The following is a 16,127-nucleotide window of genomic DNA, read 5'->3' as shown; positions in this document are numbered from 1 at the left end:
GTGAAAATAGTTCATGAGACCATTTGTAAATAGAAATTCTGCATATATTAGAAGAAACAATTTGCTTAACTGATGCAAAGCATATTTTATTGGGGGAGACAGGAGCTTATTTAAATGTCAAACTGCTCTCTAGTGGTTGCATACGTAAGATGTTGGAAAGCATGCAGTCAATTTGGCTTTACCTCCAACTTCATAAACTTAGTGCAGAGTTTTAGAAACAGTAATATTTTTCAGCATATTTTCCTTTTTGAGTGTGACATACCCATTTTACTACTTAGTATGTTACACTAGACTCTTATAGTACTCTGTTGGCTTTTATTTAGGAATTGAAACTAAAATTCCACCTGTGTAAAAAGACTAGGGTCACACATTTATGATGGAGAAATTTCTTATCCATAAATTGCAGTAAGAAGTATCTGCAACAGTTACCTGCTAATATGTGTTACATGACTTTGCTGAGCATACAAAATTAGTTACTGAGTCTGATTGTCCTTCCCTTGCATAAGTATATTTTCCTTTTTCTGTTGCAAAACACGTGGGAGTTCATTAGATGTGTGTTTGCTTTCAATTCTAATTTAATCTGAAATTAAGTCCTCTGTTTTTTATCTACTTTATCTACTACTTATCTAATATACAGATTGTCTAAAATGCATTCAGAGGAGATGATAATAGTTTAATACCTACTTTTTTTTTTCTTAGAGTTGTCAGTCTACAGTGCCTTATTAAAAGAAAAATGTCTAATAGTTTCAGTACCAATATGGAATTGCAGCTTTAATTAAAGTTTGAAACTTTTTCTTCAACACATTTTTCTATGCCACATACTTAATATGCAAAAATGTTTTAGTTTATATTACCTCAGATCTTCTCCCTAGTTAAACTTGCTTCAGTGTGTCAAGGACAGTGACTTCAGTCGTTCTGTGCGTACATAAAATAAAACACTTAAGTGTTCACAAGTTCGCAACCTGAAGAATATTTTTACATAGTTTCATATCCTGATAAATTACCAGAAGTATTATCTCTTTAGTACTTGTTATTTTTACATTTTGATTTTAGTTATATTTATTTTTTTCTTTTTTGAATGGACATCTGAACCATATAATATTATAATATATTTGTGGAGTTCAGAAGTCAAACCAACATACTTTAAAAGGAATAAAATTCTTGTGCATTTGTTATGTAAACAGCAAAAGTTCTCAATCTGCAAACATTTTCTGTCAGTGGAATTTAAATTATATGTAGTTTTTCCATATGTAACTGTTCAATAGGAAGAGTCTGTTATGTGGATAGTGGGAATGAAAGCCGAAGGGATTTCTAGACACTCAATATTGTCTCGAGGGATTACTTATGTCCACCTTTACCCTGCAGCTGATTCTAGGTAATGTTAAATAAATCAATAAATAAAAAAGACTAATACTTAGGCTTAGCAGTTAAGTTACCAGTTTAGGCTGTTTCAAGATAAGTAGAATGTAGAGTCCTGTTCCCTGCAGATATTGAAATTATTAGTTCCTCTTTTATGCCCAAATTTCATGGCTTGCCATTTCAGACTCCAAACAGTCTAAACATTACAATATTATTCTCCTAATAATTACAATATTACAATATTATTCTCCTACAAAAATTACAATATTATTCTCCTATAAATTCCACTACTTATTTTCTTGCACCTAAGTAAATGCATTAAGGCATTTCAGTTCCCAAATCACACCCTTTTGGAGTCTGAAATGTTAATTCTTTTGTAAGCTGCAAAAGACAGAACACATTCCAGTTTGTATCATCTAAAAAATTACAAGTAAACCCCAGAATTGTGCTACTAGCTACTTGCCTGCATCTAAACTGATTCCATTGGAGACAAATTTGACTACAATTTGGAATTATTATGATAAACGCACTGATTTTTACTTTGTACATAGCCATTTTTTCTTGATGTATTGTAGTTCCCAGTATAGACTATTGATGGCTAAATAACTGATTTCTAATAAAAATATATTAAATGAAATATGAATATAAATGTAATTTAAATCTATTAAATTATATATATCTAATATATATCATTAAATGTACAGTAAAAATATACTGAAAGATGACATGTATATTTCTTAGTGTGTATCAGTTCAGAGTAACTGAAGTAATTCTTCTCAGGCCTCAAATATTTGAATTATTATTTTGCAGGCCATTATGCCTTAAGACATGGTAGCAAACCAGGACTAATGGAGCTGGTACTTAGAATTAACAGTCATACTTAGTGTGAAGTTTAGATCATGTATTTATTCCATATTCAATTTTTAATAATTCATAGTGAAAATCAGGGTGGTTAATGACATTTGATATTTAGATTTCAGAAGGTGTATTCTCTGGTGCAGCAGTCTTCAGGAATTTTTCTCAGAAATGTACACCTTCATCATTCTCACATTGAGAAACAAAATTAACAGGAATGCTGTTCACACTCCAAATGCATCAATTTCTCTCTTCCCAGCTAGAAATAGGTGGAGGACAAATACTCTTGTTTTGTTCCTAGGAATCTCTTATTGTGTAAAACTTAAACTTTCTTACATGACCATTTTAAATAGTATTTGTTTTGTACTGTTAGTACAGCTTCTGAGTTTCTTCTAACTTAGTGTTGAGGCGCTGTGCTCACGTAGAACAGGAGAGTAACAGTGTTTGCAGTGTTCTCAACTCTTCCCTACATCAACTGCACAATCATTTCTTGTACTTGTGGAAGAAGTCTCTTTCAAGAAAAAAATATTATAAACCCTTGAGAGTTCATAGTTCTCATATTAAGTAGTTACCTTGAAAGTCACTTAACTGAAATCTCAATTTCTGATATACGAGTTCATACCTCTGTAAATTTTAGGAAAGTTCTCCCCCTCTGTTGCACATCTATCTTAGATTTTAAATCAAATTTTGCATTGTTACATATCTCTTTTGTCACATAGATCATTGCTATTTATTTGCCATCTGTTTGGCTCTGTCTGAGGGTGAACCCAGTGGATCTAGGGGACTTTAGAGTACGGCAGTCTGCTATAGACACCTTGAAGAGAGAATTTTTTAGTCCCACCATGCATTCCTTCTATTTTTATCAGTCTTTTTGCCACTTACAGAGGATGGAGAGATATAGAAGCCTCTTGAGAGCTTTCTGTGAGGATACTTCAAGGAATTGCCTTTAGTGGTGGGGCAAGAAGATCACCTTGTTAATTACAGACACTGTTATGAAAAGAGTAATAAGATGGTTTGAGGCACTAAGAAGCTGAGGAAAATTGGTTTTAACATTTTTGCCTGGGTGTTTAGCCTAAAGCTTAGAAGAGCAGTAAGCTCAGATTTAATGTTTAGTGAATGTAAATTTAAATGCTAAGAACAATCTTCCTCTCCCAAGAAAAGGAAAACATCTGCAGACTTCTTTGGAAGCTTGAAAAATCCATTGGCTAGAGAACAGGGAAGGTGTAAAAGAGAAACATGAAGAATGCTTACTATGTCACTGAGACAGAGGTTATCCAAGAACTTCGGCCAAGATAAAACCAGTATTGTCAGTAAATACTGTTTTTCAAGGGAGTTTCCAATGACTGTGCTACCAGAGCATCATCTGGGGAATATGAGTATGTAGAAGCATATGGCTTTGATTATTAAACTAGTTTTAGTTTCACAAGATGAAGCTAGGACAAAAGACCAGATGTTTGCCTAAAGACTAGTGACTATTTTCAGAATCATATTAGTATACATAGTCAACAGGCAAATGCCAAAATGTGTTTATTCATGTAGGAATTGTTACAGGATCTTAGTAAATTATAACTATTTTGAAAATTCCTTTCTTTAACTCAGAAAAATTAAAAGCTTTACACAAAGCAGCTTTGAATTTGCTGGCTATTAATACTTTGTGATGTATCTTTTTTCTACAATAGTATTTTTTTCATGGGATTGTCACATGTTCAAGATAGCTTTGTTTTATTTATCAGGTAGCCCGTGGAAGGTTTTCTGTTTCTTCCTTTGCACTGTCTTTTTATTTTGTTTTGTTATTACAGCTACAAAAGACCATGGTGGCAAGATGGTAATGTCTCTTGCTTTCATTTTGTTATCCTTGCTAATACTGCAGGGGTCAGGTTTGTAAGCGAATGAAGCTCAAACCAAAACCACTGTCGCATCTGTCCTTGCGGTCACGTTACCTCTGATTGCCTACAGTAGCACAGGGGTAGTCTCAGTTTCGTTCATGCCTCTTCCTTTAAATGAGGCTTGTTTACATTCTTGAGTGAAGTATTACTGTAATGCACTGGATATTATCAGTGTGGTTATAGCAAGAAAATTCAGTCAGTCAAATCTCTGTGTAAATTTTTATTTGTACTTTACTAGTAGTGGTGTGGGGGGATAAGGCAAAATAGTAGACAAAATAATTAGATAGATTTCCACAGGTATTTTACTTGACTGCCAGCTTATCTTCCTATAACATACTTGTTATGTTGCAAATATAATGAAAACGTGAAAATTTTGATAAGCGCCTTTGTTGTTTTTTCAGACACGTGAATATTTCAATTACTTTATTTACATGTAATTCTGCATGTGAACTGGTTGCATGCTGATTTACAGTAAATAAAGGTAAATAGGGTCACTGAGTTGTGTTTATACATCACAGTGGTACTGTTCTTGCATGGTTTTATCTTGCATGACAATGGAATATGTTTGTATTACATGTATAACATGTCTTGTGGTTTATGCATGCTGCACTAATCTCTGTGTTAAATCTGTCCCCTCTTTATTCAGAGCATGCTGTCTCGGTCCTTTAATTCCAATTATGCTGCAGTTAGCAGCTTTCACTATGGCAGCTCTAGGGATCTGCATGGCAGCCAGGGTAGTGTTGCCTTGAGTGTTGCAGACGGAAGAGGTTCTGGTGTGCACATTGTTCGAGTGAGTACCTACAGGAGGCTATTGCAATATATAGCGGGGGAAAGAATAAATTGTAAGGGGGTCCTTAAATTGATACAGTTATCCTTTTACATATGCACAATGCTTTATTAAAATAATATAATTTATATGGTGAAATTATTTTTTAGGCATGAAATATTTTACCTTCGCTTCATATGCTATAAACTTATTGCAGGGCTTTTCAGTTTAATGTCACGAAGTTGAGTAGTCTAACTGGCTTTGTAGATGGTTGAATATGTGTAGAACTGTCTGATTTCATTGTACATTTGTGATCAAAAGATTACCATTCTGAATTTACCCTAGCCCAATAAGGTTTTAACAAAATCTGACTATTCTTCTTCCTCCCCCAAAAGAAATTCTGATGATATAAACTGTACTGTAAGATACTGTAGGCATTCAAGAAAATGTGTATTCAGAAAATATGAGGAAATGAGCTTTTAAATAAGCGCTCTGAGTGGTGTGTATGGCATCCCTAGTGAGCTGGATAAAGTCATCAGGAGACTTCCTTGAATCTTTGACTAGTTAATCGCTGGGATTTGTTAATTAATTTACTGCTTATAAAAGACACCTCTGCAGCTGTGGGATTTTTAAATGTCCATCAGTATTTTATTGGGTGTATGTCTTGGTTAGTGAGATTTTCTGCACAAATAATGTCCTAGTTAATCAAAAAAGATAAAGAAAGATAAAGCCCTTAAAATATTTTATCCTGTGTTTCTATTGAGAATTTTTAGTTTTTATTATATAAAGACTTTGTCTTTACCACTTCATTCTGTTTAAAGCATCCCCAGGCTTCTGCTCCAGGAGACCAATGCCAGGATGAAGTATTCATTTCGGGACAGCAGAATTACTCATCTGCCACGCTTAGTCTCAAAGATGTTCCTCCAGACAGCATCAAAAAACCAGCTGTGCAGGTAGTTGTCTGCATGACAACATGGATAGGACATTATTTGCTTTTATTCTTAAGTCTGTGTATTTTATTAGCAGTAGAAACTTACGTTGGGATAGCAGTTGGAGCTAGGGCTTCTTTAAAATGTAATACACAAGCTTCAAAAACTGACAAAAATGAAACAGCATCCTCAATGAAATGGTTAACTCTATGAAGGAAGATAGTTCTTACTTTTCTTCAGTAGGTAATTTGGAAGAAGAAATCTGCAGCCAAAGAAGTACTTGCAAGTGAAAATTGAAATATAGCAGATGATTTCTGAAAAGTAATACGAAGCTGATTAAACCTTCTAAAGAACAAACTTGAAATGTGTTGTGATGAAATTGTGATGATAAACCAGAATTAGTAGGAAACACTTTGTATTCATCTCTAAGCACCATGTCTGGAAGTGGGTCTTACTACCATGAAACTAAATGGATTTTTGTAAATTAATCAGCAGAAGCTGATTTTATTCTTACACCTTCAGTAATTTCAGTTGCATTTCTACAGACAATGGGTATTGGGAACTTGCACAGCTGTGGATACATTTTACCCATATAAACTCTACCTCTGGCAACAAAAAAGTTTTCCTGTTATACTTCAAGTTTTCAGAAAAGGCAGGTATATTAAATGTATATGATCTGTAAATAATCTGAAAATGTATTATAGACACACATTATCATTTCTCAGAATAGTCTGACATAAACTCAACAGAGCAGATTCTGATATGTGTCCATTCACATAGCATAGGTTACAGGTTGAAATTTGCACACTTGTTACTTGTAATACTGAGTGAGTATTTTAACATCCTTGTATCCCATAACTAATATGATATGGGTGGCAGGCCAATCTGTTACTCAAGTGTATAGCAATTTTGGAATTATACAGATGAATCAGTGACTAATTAAGGTGGATAACAGCACGAGATGTAATGGCAAGGGGGTAAAAAGGCAGCGCATCTCAACACAGCTTCAGTGAGGAAACATTGCCAGCTCCAGCATCATTCCTGGTGACATGATTGGAATGTTCTGTATGTCTTGATAGCTGTGTACCTCACAGCTGCTTGTCATCATTATTCCTATCAATCAGTTACATATCCATTAAGAAAAGAGTAACATTTTTTGGAAATACTACAATTTTGATATTAAGATCTTGAGCTTGGATGGGAACTTGCTCAAGGAGTTTTCTTGTGAAGTGATCACCATAATATACTTGGTGAGCATGTAGTCTGCCACGCCTGGGATAGGGAGTGGGAATTTTTATTTTTCTATGATCTGTTGGAAATTGTTACAAAATCTCTGAATTTTTTGTAAGAAAAGCACAGACTATAATGGCATGAATCAAGTGTCAATACCATCAATTGCACTGCTGGAAAATAATATTTGGGGAAACTCAGTGAAAAGACAAGTGCTAAAAGCAAAGGCTGTATATTTTGTGCTGATAAATTAGCACTCAAATAAAGATTTTGTTTTTTCAAATTGTTCAGTAGGTCAGAGCTGATAGCTGTAAACAAAATGGATGTAATTGTACATGACCCAGAAGAGTAGTTTTAATAATGTTGCTGAAAATTAAGAGCAGTGACATATGAGAAGAATTGAATTAATGAAACAAGAATTGAGGATTGCTGCTTATAAAACGCATGACCTTGATAATTTTTTTTTCAGATGCCTTTAACAAATGGACAAATGTGCCAGCCTCAGAGGCTTCCAGCAAACTACAGCCAAGTCCATCATCTCCCTCCTCAGTCATCAGTCGCAAGACATCCATCTAGAGAGCAATTAATTGATTATCTGATGTTGAAAGTTGCCCACCAGCCTCCCTATACCCAGTCCCAGTGCTCTCCCAGACAAAGCCATGAGCTGGCAAAGCAAGAGGTAAGAATAAAATCTATCTGACAGATACAACATCTGTCAGTCAGAGACATTGTTACATTCTTTTCATTTATTATCATTTCTCTGTAGATGGTGACAGAAGCAATATAGGGATTTACCTCCAGCAAAAGATCTCAGATAAATTCTATCCCTCAGATCACACGTTCCTTCCAGTTTTGAGAGAAATGTGGTGGAATTTTAACTGAATGCAACAGGAACTTTACCTTGCATCTTTTTACTGAGCTAAAAATTAATTTCTCAACTAAATTTATTTATCTCTGCTTCAGTATTTAGCTAGTAACTGAAGAAAACACAAAGTCACAGTACAACTTAGAGTACTTTGCATCTGGAATGGTTAAACCTGCAAGTGCAGAAATGTGTATCCCTAAGCAAAAATCCATTAAAATGTTGGAGCAATCTGATGCATACCTGATAATTATGTTTTGTTTATGATAGATATGTATATAAGAAATTCTTATACCATTTAATGACCCTTTCCTTGTGACAGCCCTCTTTCTATATTGTTTGAGTTTTTTCTTTTTAAATCCTGATAACTTCATTTTCATTCTGTGCTAGAATGAGAATGTCCACTTCCTGTGTAAAATAAGTTTTTTATTCATCTCTTCTAGCAAGAGAAAGAGGACAGTCTTGGCTATGTACCGCTTGCAGTCAAAGAAGGAATGAGGCTTGATTTTCAAAATTTACCTAGAGGTAGCAAAGAAATAGGAGGAAGAGATTCTTTCACATAAGCATGTATATTTGCTGGGGGCATGAAAGTAACCCACTTAATATTGAAATATTTCTGAATTTAAAGCTCATGTGACTTATTATTATAATAATAGTGTTATTGGAATAAAACTTAGGTACAATCTGCATCATGCTATATTGCAATCTTGTTCTGCATTAATATTATGAGGTATAATAATCTCTGACCTGCTTTTTAATTTTTTTTAATTTCAAAGGTTTTATTCACCTGAATTCCTAATAATTTCATTACAGTAGCTTTGAATATAGATTTTTCAGCCAATCAATCTTATTTTGATTGTAATTACTTAGATTCGAGTGAGAGTTGACAAGGATCCAGAACTTGGATTTAGTATATCAGGAGGAGTTGGAGGGAGAGGAAATCCATTCAGACCAGAAGATGATGTAAGTATTCTATACTAATGCTTCTTGAAAGCCTTCTGATCTGTGATGTTTGTCGTGTTCAGCAATGGGAGAAAAGAAAGTATATATATTTCTCAAACCACTACACTCCAGGACTGGAAGGGAGAAAATTGGAAAATTATGTGGAAAATCAAGGTTGTAGGTGGTCACAGTTGAATGACAGTACATATGATTATTCCAGATGAGTAGTTTTTACAGTGGTTAACAGTTCTAGTTATCTGTTAGCAGATTTGAGATAGTGAATTGTGGAGTGTACAATTAGGAATCCTCTTATAAAAGAGATGGTGACTTAGCCTACAGCTCTATTTCTAGTAGTAGATAATTCATGTTGATATATACATCTGCCAATTTAAACCAAGGTGGGTCACAATTATCTTTAAAGATAATTCTGTATTTTTAACATCAGGAAAGGGAGGCAGTTGTAAAAGTCAGAGACCTGTAGAATAGCATTGCGTTCTCTTCTACTTAGGATGGAAATTTGAAAAAATATTTTGAATTACATCTGTTTGATGCTATCCTGTTATTCATAAATAAGCTGTCAAAAACATTCCCACATCTGTTTTTCAAGGGCATATTTGTAACCAGAGTGCAGCCAGATGGACCAGCATCTAAGCTGTTACAGCCAGGGGATAAAATAATTCAGGTAATGTACTTAATGTAATTAATGAGAGTAATGACTTAATTAACTAGCCTATGTAATATACTGGTTTGGTTTCAGTTCACACCTAAGAGCAGAATGTTTACTTTTTTCTTTGGCAACTATTTTGATTTTTTCTTTGGTATCTATTCCTGATACATTCTGGGATGAAACTTCATTTTCTGCCACCTAACACACCAATAAGTGACTCAGACTAAAGCACAGTGAATAATTTTTTCAAAGTCTGAGCATTTTTCACACATCTGAAGACAAAAAAAAGTGACAAAAGATGTCATTTGAGACATTTCATTAGGCTGTACTATCATTCAGTTGTTGCATTTGTGTTCGTTCACATAGTGTTGAGAACAATGGTTGTCTGAACACCAACAGCTGCCCCTGACAGCTGCTCCCCACAGTTGCACTCTCCTGTTACATCCCTCTCCGTGCTGCAGCTCCTGCCAGCCTTTGCTGCTCTTCCCCACTGGCAGGCCGGACGTGCACGAGCCCTGGCCAGAGCTGCCCCTTTGCTGCCTGGGGTCTGGCTGGTCACAGCACGCACCTCCTGGCTGCCCATCTGCTGCTGGCCAGCCACGTCACGCATTTCAGGAGCCATGGCTTCTGGACTGCAAGCTGTGTTCTTGCTTCTCTAGGAAGTCTGTACCTATCAGACCTTTTCTGTATTAGATTTGTTTGAAGTTGTCTTTTATAAATGAGCTCGTAAGCTATTAGGGGAGGGGTCAGAGAAATTACAATACGTTTGTAGTGCCTTACTTTCTTAACCAAAATGAGCTAGTGGGACATTTGAAAATTGTTCTAACTACCTTTAAATTCCAAAACTTGTTAAAAATAGTTATTTATCGTACCATGAAAATGTTGATGGAATCAACTGTGCTGCATTTCAATTTTCTAAAAACAGAACAAACAAAAAGCCCAAAACCAAACACCCCAACCCCTACTAGTGTCTCGATTAAGCCACAACATCCTGTGAACCATATTCTAAAACAAAGCCAAATTGAAAACTCAGCCTAGTTCTTCAAATGAAAGATAAAGCCAAAAGGCACACAGGAAACCTGAACTGAGACTAAGTTATTCCAGCTAAAAGATGGATTGTTCTTAAGCACAATAAATAATTTCTGCTTGTCTCTCCTCACTGGATTAGAGAGGTCCTAGTTCTCTTACTGATACAGGGATGGTGATAACCTAACACCCAGAGTTACCAACACATAAATGAACAGAAAGCATGTTAAAACTTTGAAAAAACTATTAGCACATTTGTTATGTATTTGTAAAGTGGAACATACCTGAAAGGTAATTTCTGTTTTGTGGTTTATTCCTGTCTTTGTAAATGCCATGCAGACAAATCAAATTACTTAATGAAGATTTTTTTATGTTGCCACTGCTTGGGTTTTGCTTATTGTTTAATAAGGGATTCAATTTGAAAAAGAGCTCAAGAACAAGTTGCACTTCCATGCTTAGACAATCAGAAGCCGCTTTATTTCTAATAACAAAGAGTATTTTTTAATGTAACAGCACATTCTTTTTAGCTGTGATAGTCCTAGTGATGATGTAATGACAGTCCCACTCAGTCTTGAGCCACTCAGACTTCATTTTTTTAATGAATACCATCTCTTCCAAAATGCCTTTGCTATGCTTGATTTTGCAATGTTCTCTGTAAAACATTCAGTAGGCATGCATATTACAATGCATGTCTAATACATATTTTTAATAAAAGTACACTATATGATGAATGACTGGATAAATGAAAGTAAGACTTAAGACTAGACTAGGACATTCTGTACAAATTATGATTTGAAAGGATTGTTGCCACTTTTGCTCTCTGAGCAGTCTACATAAATCTTCCTCTGCAAATCTAGAAAGATGTGAAAACCCCTGGTTTTCTAACCAAGGATTCAGCTGGTAAAACAGTGATGGGATAAGAACTGTAACATTCAAAATGTCACTGCTAAGGCACAGAGAGCACATCCAGTTCTCTGTTCCCTGTCACCACACAAGCAGCTCAGGGAAAAAGATGGGATGCACAGTTGGAAGCTGTAACAGTTTAAAGGGACAAATTTGTCCTTTTGCAACATTTTGCTGACCAGGTTGAGCATGATCTTGCTCTGGTATGCTCAGAGAAGTTGAGCTGTAGCCTTGTTTTCCCTGTCTGTTGTAGGCCACTTGGGCCTGTCTGTGTTTGCCAAGACAAACTTGTCCAAGAATGACAATATTGTTTAGAGTCATACACAAATACAAGTTGGAGATTATCTCAGAGTCTAACACCAAAAAGTGGCTCCCAGTGCCATTAATGTTTTTGTCACAGGACTCAATAGTTTTAATTTATCACAGATGCCATCTCTAATATTCTGATACTTAAAATAGGTTTGTGTCATTTGTTGCCCATTTAGGATTTTTTCATGTGGCTGTATTACAGCTGATGAATTAGATGTCTGATGTTAATAGCTTAATATGCAGTTTTCTTTTGGTTATTTGCAATATTCTTCCAAGGCTGATATGGTAATTTAGTTTTTTTGTAGCATGCAGGTACAAATTCAAGTAATCTGCAGTGTTTTATTGTCTCCATTCATATAGAAACCTTAAGGCTTAAATAAACGTACACGAAGTAATGAAATATCTTTTACTAACATGGAATAAAGACTGTCATTTTCAATTTTAAATATTTCTTTTTAGGCTAATGGATACAGCTTCATCAACATTGATCATGGACAAGCAGTGTCATTGCTAAAGACTTTTCAGAATGCAGTGGAACTCATCATTGTGCGAGAAGTTTCTTCATAAGTACCGTGGATTGTGGGGATAAACCAACAGAATTCATTGAAGGACTATGGGGAAACTGAATATTTTGCATATTTTTATACATTAAAAGAACTCAGAATTATGATCAAAATTTGTACAGGAAATACTGAACTTGTGGTTAAACGGGGAAAAACCACTGTAGAGAACATACAGGAAATAATTTTGGAAATGTGTATGGTGAATCAACTTCTTTTTAAGCATTATAGCAATTTAAGGATCACTCCTCCAAGAACAAACCTGTGTTGTTTTTTTGTACAGATGGTAGGTTTATTTTTGGATAATTCATACACATTACTAAACTTTGTGCAAGGCTTTGTGAAGCCTCAGTTGTAGCCAATGGACAGATGGCAGGGCTGTCTGTCCTGTAGCTGTTTATTGCCTTTATTTTTATTCACCAGATATTAATGTGTTACGCTGAACCACTTCTGTAGATACGAACGGGGATATGAAGTGTTGGCTTTGCTATGTGCACATTGTATAGATGAATGGGTAGATGGAAGGTGGTGCTGGTTGGACAGAATAAAGGTCAGGTGAAACAATTATCTGCTATCTAAATCTGGAATCAGGAGAGAAGAAAAAGTGTTTAGTTCTGGAGTGTACGTCTACCAATAGAAAATGCAATAAAAGCTTACGGTGTTTTTTTAGGAAGACTGTAACTATAAATTTGTGATATTATACAGGATTTGTTCTTAATGTAGTCATTGAATATTCATTTGCCACATGTCATTCATGTTTAGTTGTTTTCTTGCATACATAATTTTTTCAGCTGTACTGTGGAATTGTGCCCAGAGATTTTTCTCTGCTATGGAAATCCCCAATTTTGTGGAAATGGTGATAATTTTATCTTTATAAAAAATACTCCATTTAAAGCTGACAGATATTAAAAATGAAACTGAAATGGCCAGTTTTTAAGATTGTTGCCTGTAATATAAATTTAAACATACACAAATGATGCAGGAAAGGTTATGAAAGACATCTCAATTTTTTTGGCCTCTGCATTGCCTTGTTAATCAAAAAGGAAACCATACACATGGAGCTAGGTAACCAAAGCAAGTTTGTGAAACTTTGAGCAGTGATGGAGAATTGCTATGGTGAGATGGAGAGTAAAGGGAGGGTGTACTTAAAACCCACCAGTTCGTAATGAGGTTTCTTAAAGGGCTGTTCCTACAGGTAACATTAAATGTGAACTAGACACTTCAGAGTCATTAAAGGGTTTCTGATTACATTGATGTAATAGTGATTTACCACAGGCTGCCTTTGTTCCTTATTACTGTATAAAAGGTTCAATTATGCTTCTATTAATTTTGTTTACCAGAAACATTATATTTCTCCTTTGTAATTGAATAGAGACTGCATAGTCTGCAGTGATAATTCATACACGGTTGTTATGGACCAGGGAAAAGTGCCATAGAAGACCGATAACTGTTTTTAATCAAGGCTAATAATTAGCCTGTCATTGGAGCAATATTCAATTATTGCAGTTCATTTTTAATTATGTACAAGTTGGTAGTTTGGGACAAGTATAAGCGCTTTTTTTCAACCCAAAAAGTAAATGCTTTTAATAAAGCTAGCAAAAACACCAGCTTCCTTTAGTTTTGGAAGAATGAGCTGGAAGAGAAAGGAATTATACATAGCTAGCAGTAATAAACAGGCAGTACTTTTTTAATAAGTGAACTCCAATATTATTGCACTTCTTTCAAAGATGTTAACTATTGCTTATTGTACTGTGTATAGTTCTAATAATTTTAATTGAAACCCTTTAACAACTCTTTGTATATTTTAATTCTTTTTAGTTGATTTTCAGTAATATTTGCATAGAAAATGATTTTTTTGATATATTAGCAGAAATGTGCTGTATTTTGATAAAATTCACTTATTTTCTGTGTGCTGTTAATCTTAAAGAATGAGAAACATAGCTATATAATGGCAGGCTTCAGTGTTTAGTTGTTATTTAGTTTCTATTTTTTTATTGAAAATGCAAAATGTTCACATCACGTGTTCATTACTTTTAATCATGTTATTTTTATCACACACTGCCTTTTAATGGGGATACATACAGACAAGTCCTAAATTACCTTGGTCTTCTATAAAACCTGTATCTTTGAGAAGGGAAAAGTCCAAAAAGCAGAACTGATTCTTTACTGATCTTGGACTGACTTTGTATACATTTTGCAGTACATTTAAATATATCACTGAGAAATTATACTGTATTGTATTTTGCTTTAATGGTAACAGAAGTTTTAAATGTTGCTGTGTCACTTAATTTTCAGATTTATGTATCACAGAAAAATTCTACCAAAAACTGTTCGGCTGGTAGAACTATATAAGTAGAGATTTATAGCAAGAAGTTTAGTACTTCTTGTGGAAATACTTGGCCAAAGCTTGTCTTCCGTCAGTTAGCAAATTAATTGTCTAATAAAACATGGATTATGCTGATTTTACTCACTAAATGTTTGAGTTTTCAGTGAATTGAAATGTGTTTGTTTTGTCAGTGTCAGTATGTGAAGGTAAACATGTCAGACTAAATGATTTTGTGGGGAGTGGGAGAAAGAGGACTCCTTAACTAGTGCAGCCAGAATTCAAAGGAGCAGAGACAATATCAGCACTTTTCAGTTTGAATGCATTGTAAACTACATTTTGAATAGAATAAAATCCATCAGCAACCTGAGTTACTCAGCATGGCAGTGAATTGATGCAAACTGTGTTAATTCTTTCTATTCTTAATAGTTCATTAAAGAATCAGTTCAACTGATGTAATGAAAAGATGAAGTCTCCCACGTATTTATTATGTAAATACTTTTTTAGTTTCTTTTTTTAATGAATTAAGAAAAAGTGTAAATACTTGAAATCATTCTATGAACACAGACATAGCAATAAGCAACACACAGAATGAAACATTCATTATTATTTTGGTTTTATTTAGAAATATTCCCTTGTCAACAGCTATGTAATATTTCTATTGATCAGCATTTATTCAACATTCCAAATTTTTGTATATAAGAAGACTGTTTCTGAGGTAACACATGGAGAATAGATAATAAACTAATGCTCTTTAAAGCTGTGTGAAATTGACTTATTTAAATTTTAGGAAAAATTCTCCATAACATTATTTAATTATCTACAGTTTTTGTAGACCTCAGTACTCAATGTGCATTAGCAAAGTCTTATTTGTGTTCGTGCCTCTGTACATCTCAGTGCCCACAGGTCTGTTCTAAGTGATTTCCTTGCAAGACTGGATTCTTCACAACAAAGAAATGTTTTTGTGAATAACCCCATGTGGTGGGTAAACCTTGCCTTGATGCCAGGTGCTTACCAAACTGCTCTATCACTCCCCCTTCCCTAGCTGCCCAGGAGAGAAAATAAGATGGAAAACAGCTTGCATTTTTAAATGAGGCAGTTTACTAAAGCAAAAGAGAAAGTTTACTCACATACAAGCAAAGAGAAAATAAATAATTTTATTTTCTACTTCTTACCAGCAAGTGATGTCCAGCACTTCTAGGAAAGCATCAACACAGGCAGAGGTTGCTCCGGAACGCAAACACTGTAAAAAAAAAAATGCCACACCTTCATCCTCCTCTTCTTAGCTTTTTTATCTGAGCTGATATGATGTGGCATGAAACAGACCACCTTTGGTGTGTTTGGGTTAGCTTTGTGTCCCCTTCCAAGATCTTGCTCACCCCCAGCCTACTGATGAATGTAAGGAACACTGTGGTGGTGCTGTGCCAGTACTGTACAGCAATACTGTAGCTACCAGTGCAAAGCACAGCTCTGTGAGGGCTCCTGTAGGGAAAATTTACTTCATCTCAGC

The 16,127-nt window shown here is 34.8% G+C and overlaps 1 protein-coding gene across 3 annotated transcripts in view; it reads left to right on the top strand.

Moving 5' to 3' along the window:
• Nucleotides 1-15,376, top strand: part of ERBIN (erbb2 interacting protein) — a 121,224-nt gene extending 105,848 nt beyond the window's left edge. For 2 of the 3 annotated variants that reach the window (XM_058044648.1, XM_058044646.1), the window contains exons 23-28: nt 4,747-4,890; nt 5,688-5,819; nt 7,495-7,704; nt 8,758-8,850; nt 9,437-9,511; nt 12,194-15,376. In XM_058044648.1, coding sequence (XP_057900631.1) covers nt 4,747-4,890; nt 5,688-5,819; nt 7,495-7,704; nt 8,758-8,850; nt 9,437-9,511; nt 12,194-12,301 — 762 coding nt within the window. In that variant the 3' untranslated portion in view covers nt 12,302-15,376. The remainder of the gene's footprint in view (nt 1-4,746; nt 4,891-5,687; nt 5,820-7,494; nt 7,705-8,757; nt 8,851-9,436; nt 9,512-12,193) is intronic. The other variant, XM_058044647.1, reaches the window with a different exon arrangement.
• Nucleotides 15,377-16,127: the final 751 nt, after the last annotated feature.

Source organism: Melospiza georgiana, chromosome Z (assembly GCF_028018845.1).
Source record: "Melospiza georgiana isolate bMelGeo1 chromosome Z, bMelGeo1.pri, whole genome shotgun sequence".
In the NCBI taxonomy this organism is placed as follows: Eukaryota; Metazoa; Chordata; class Aves; order Passeriformes; family Passerellidae; genus Melospiza; species Melospiza georgiana.
This window is presented reverse-complemented; position numbering and strand designations above follow the sequence as displayed.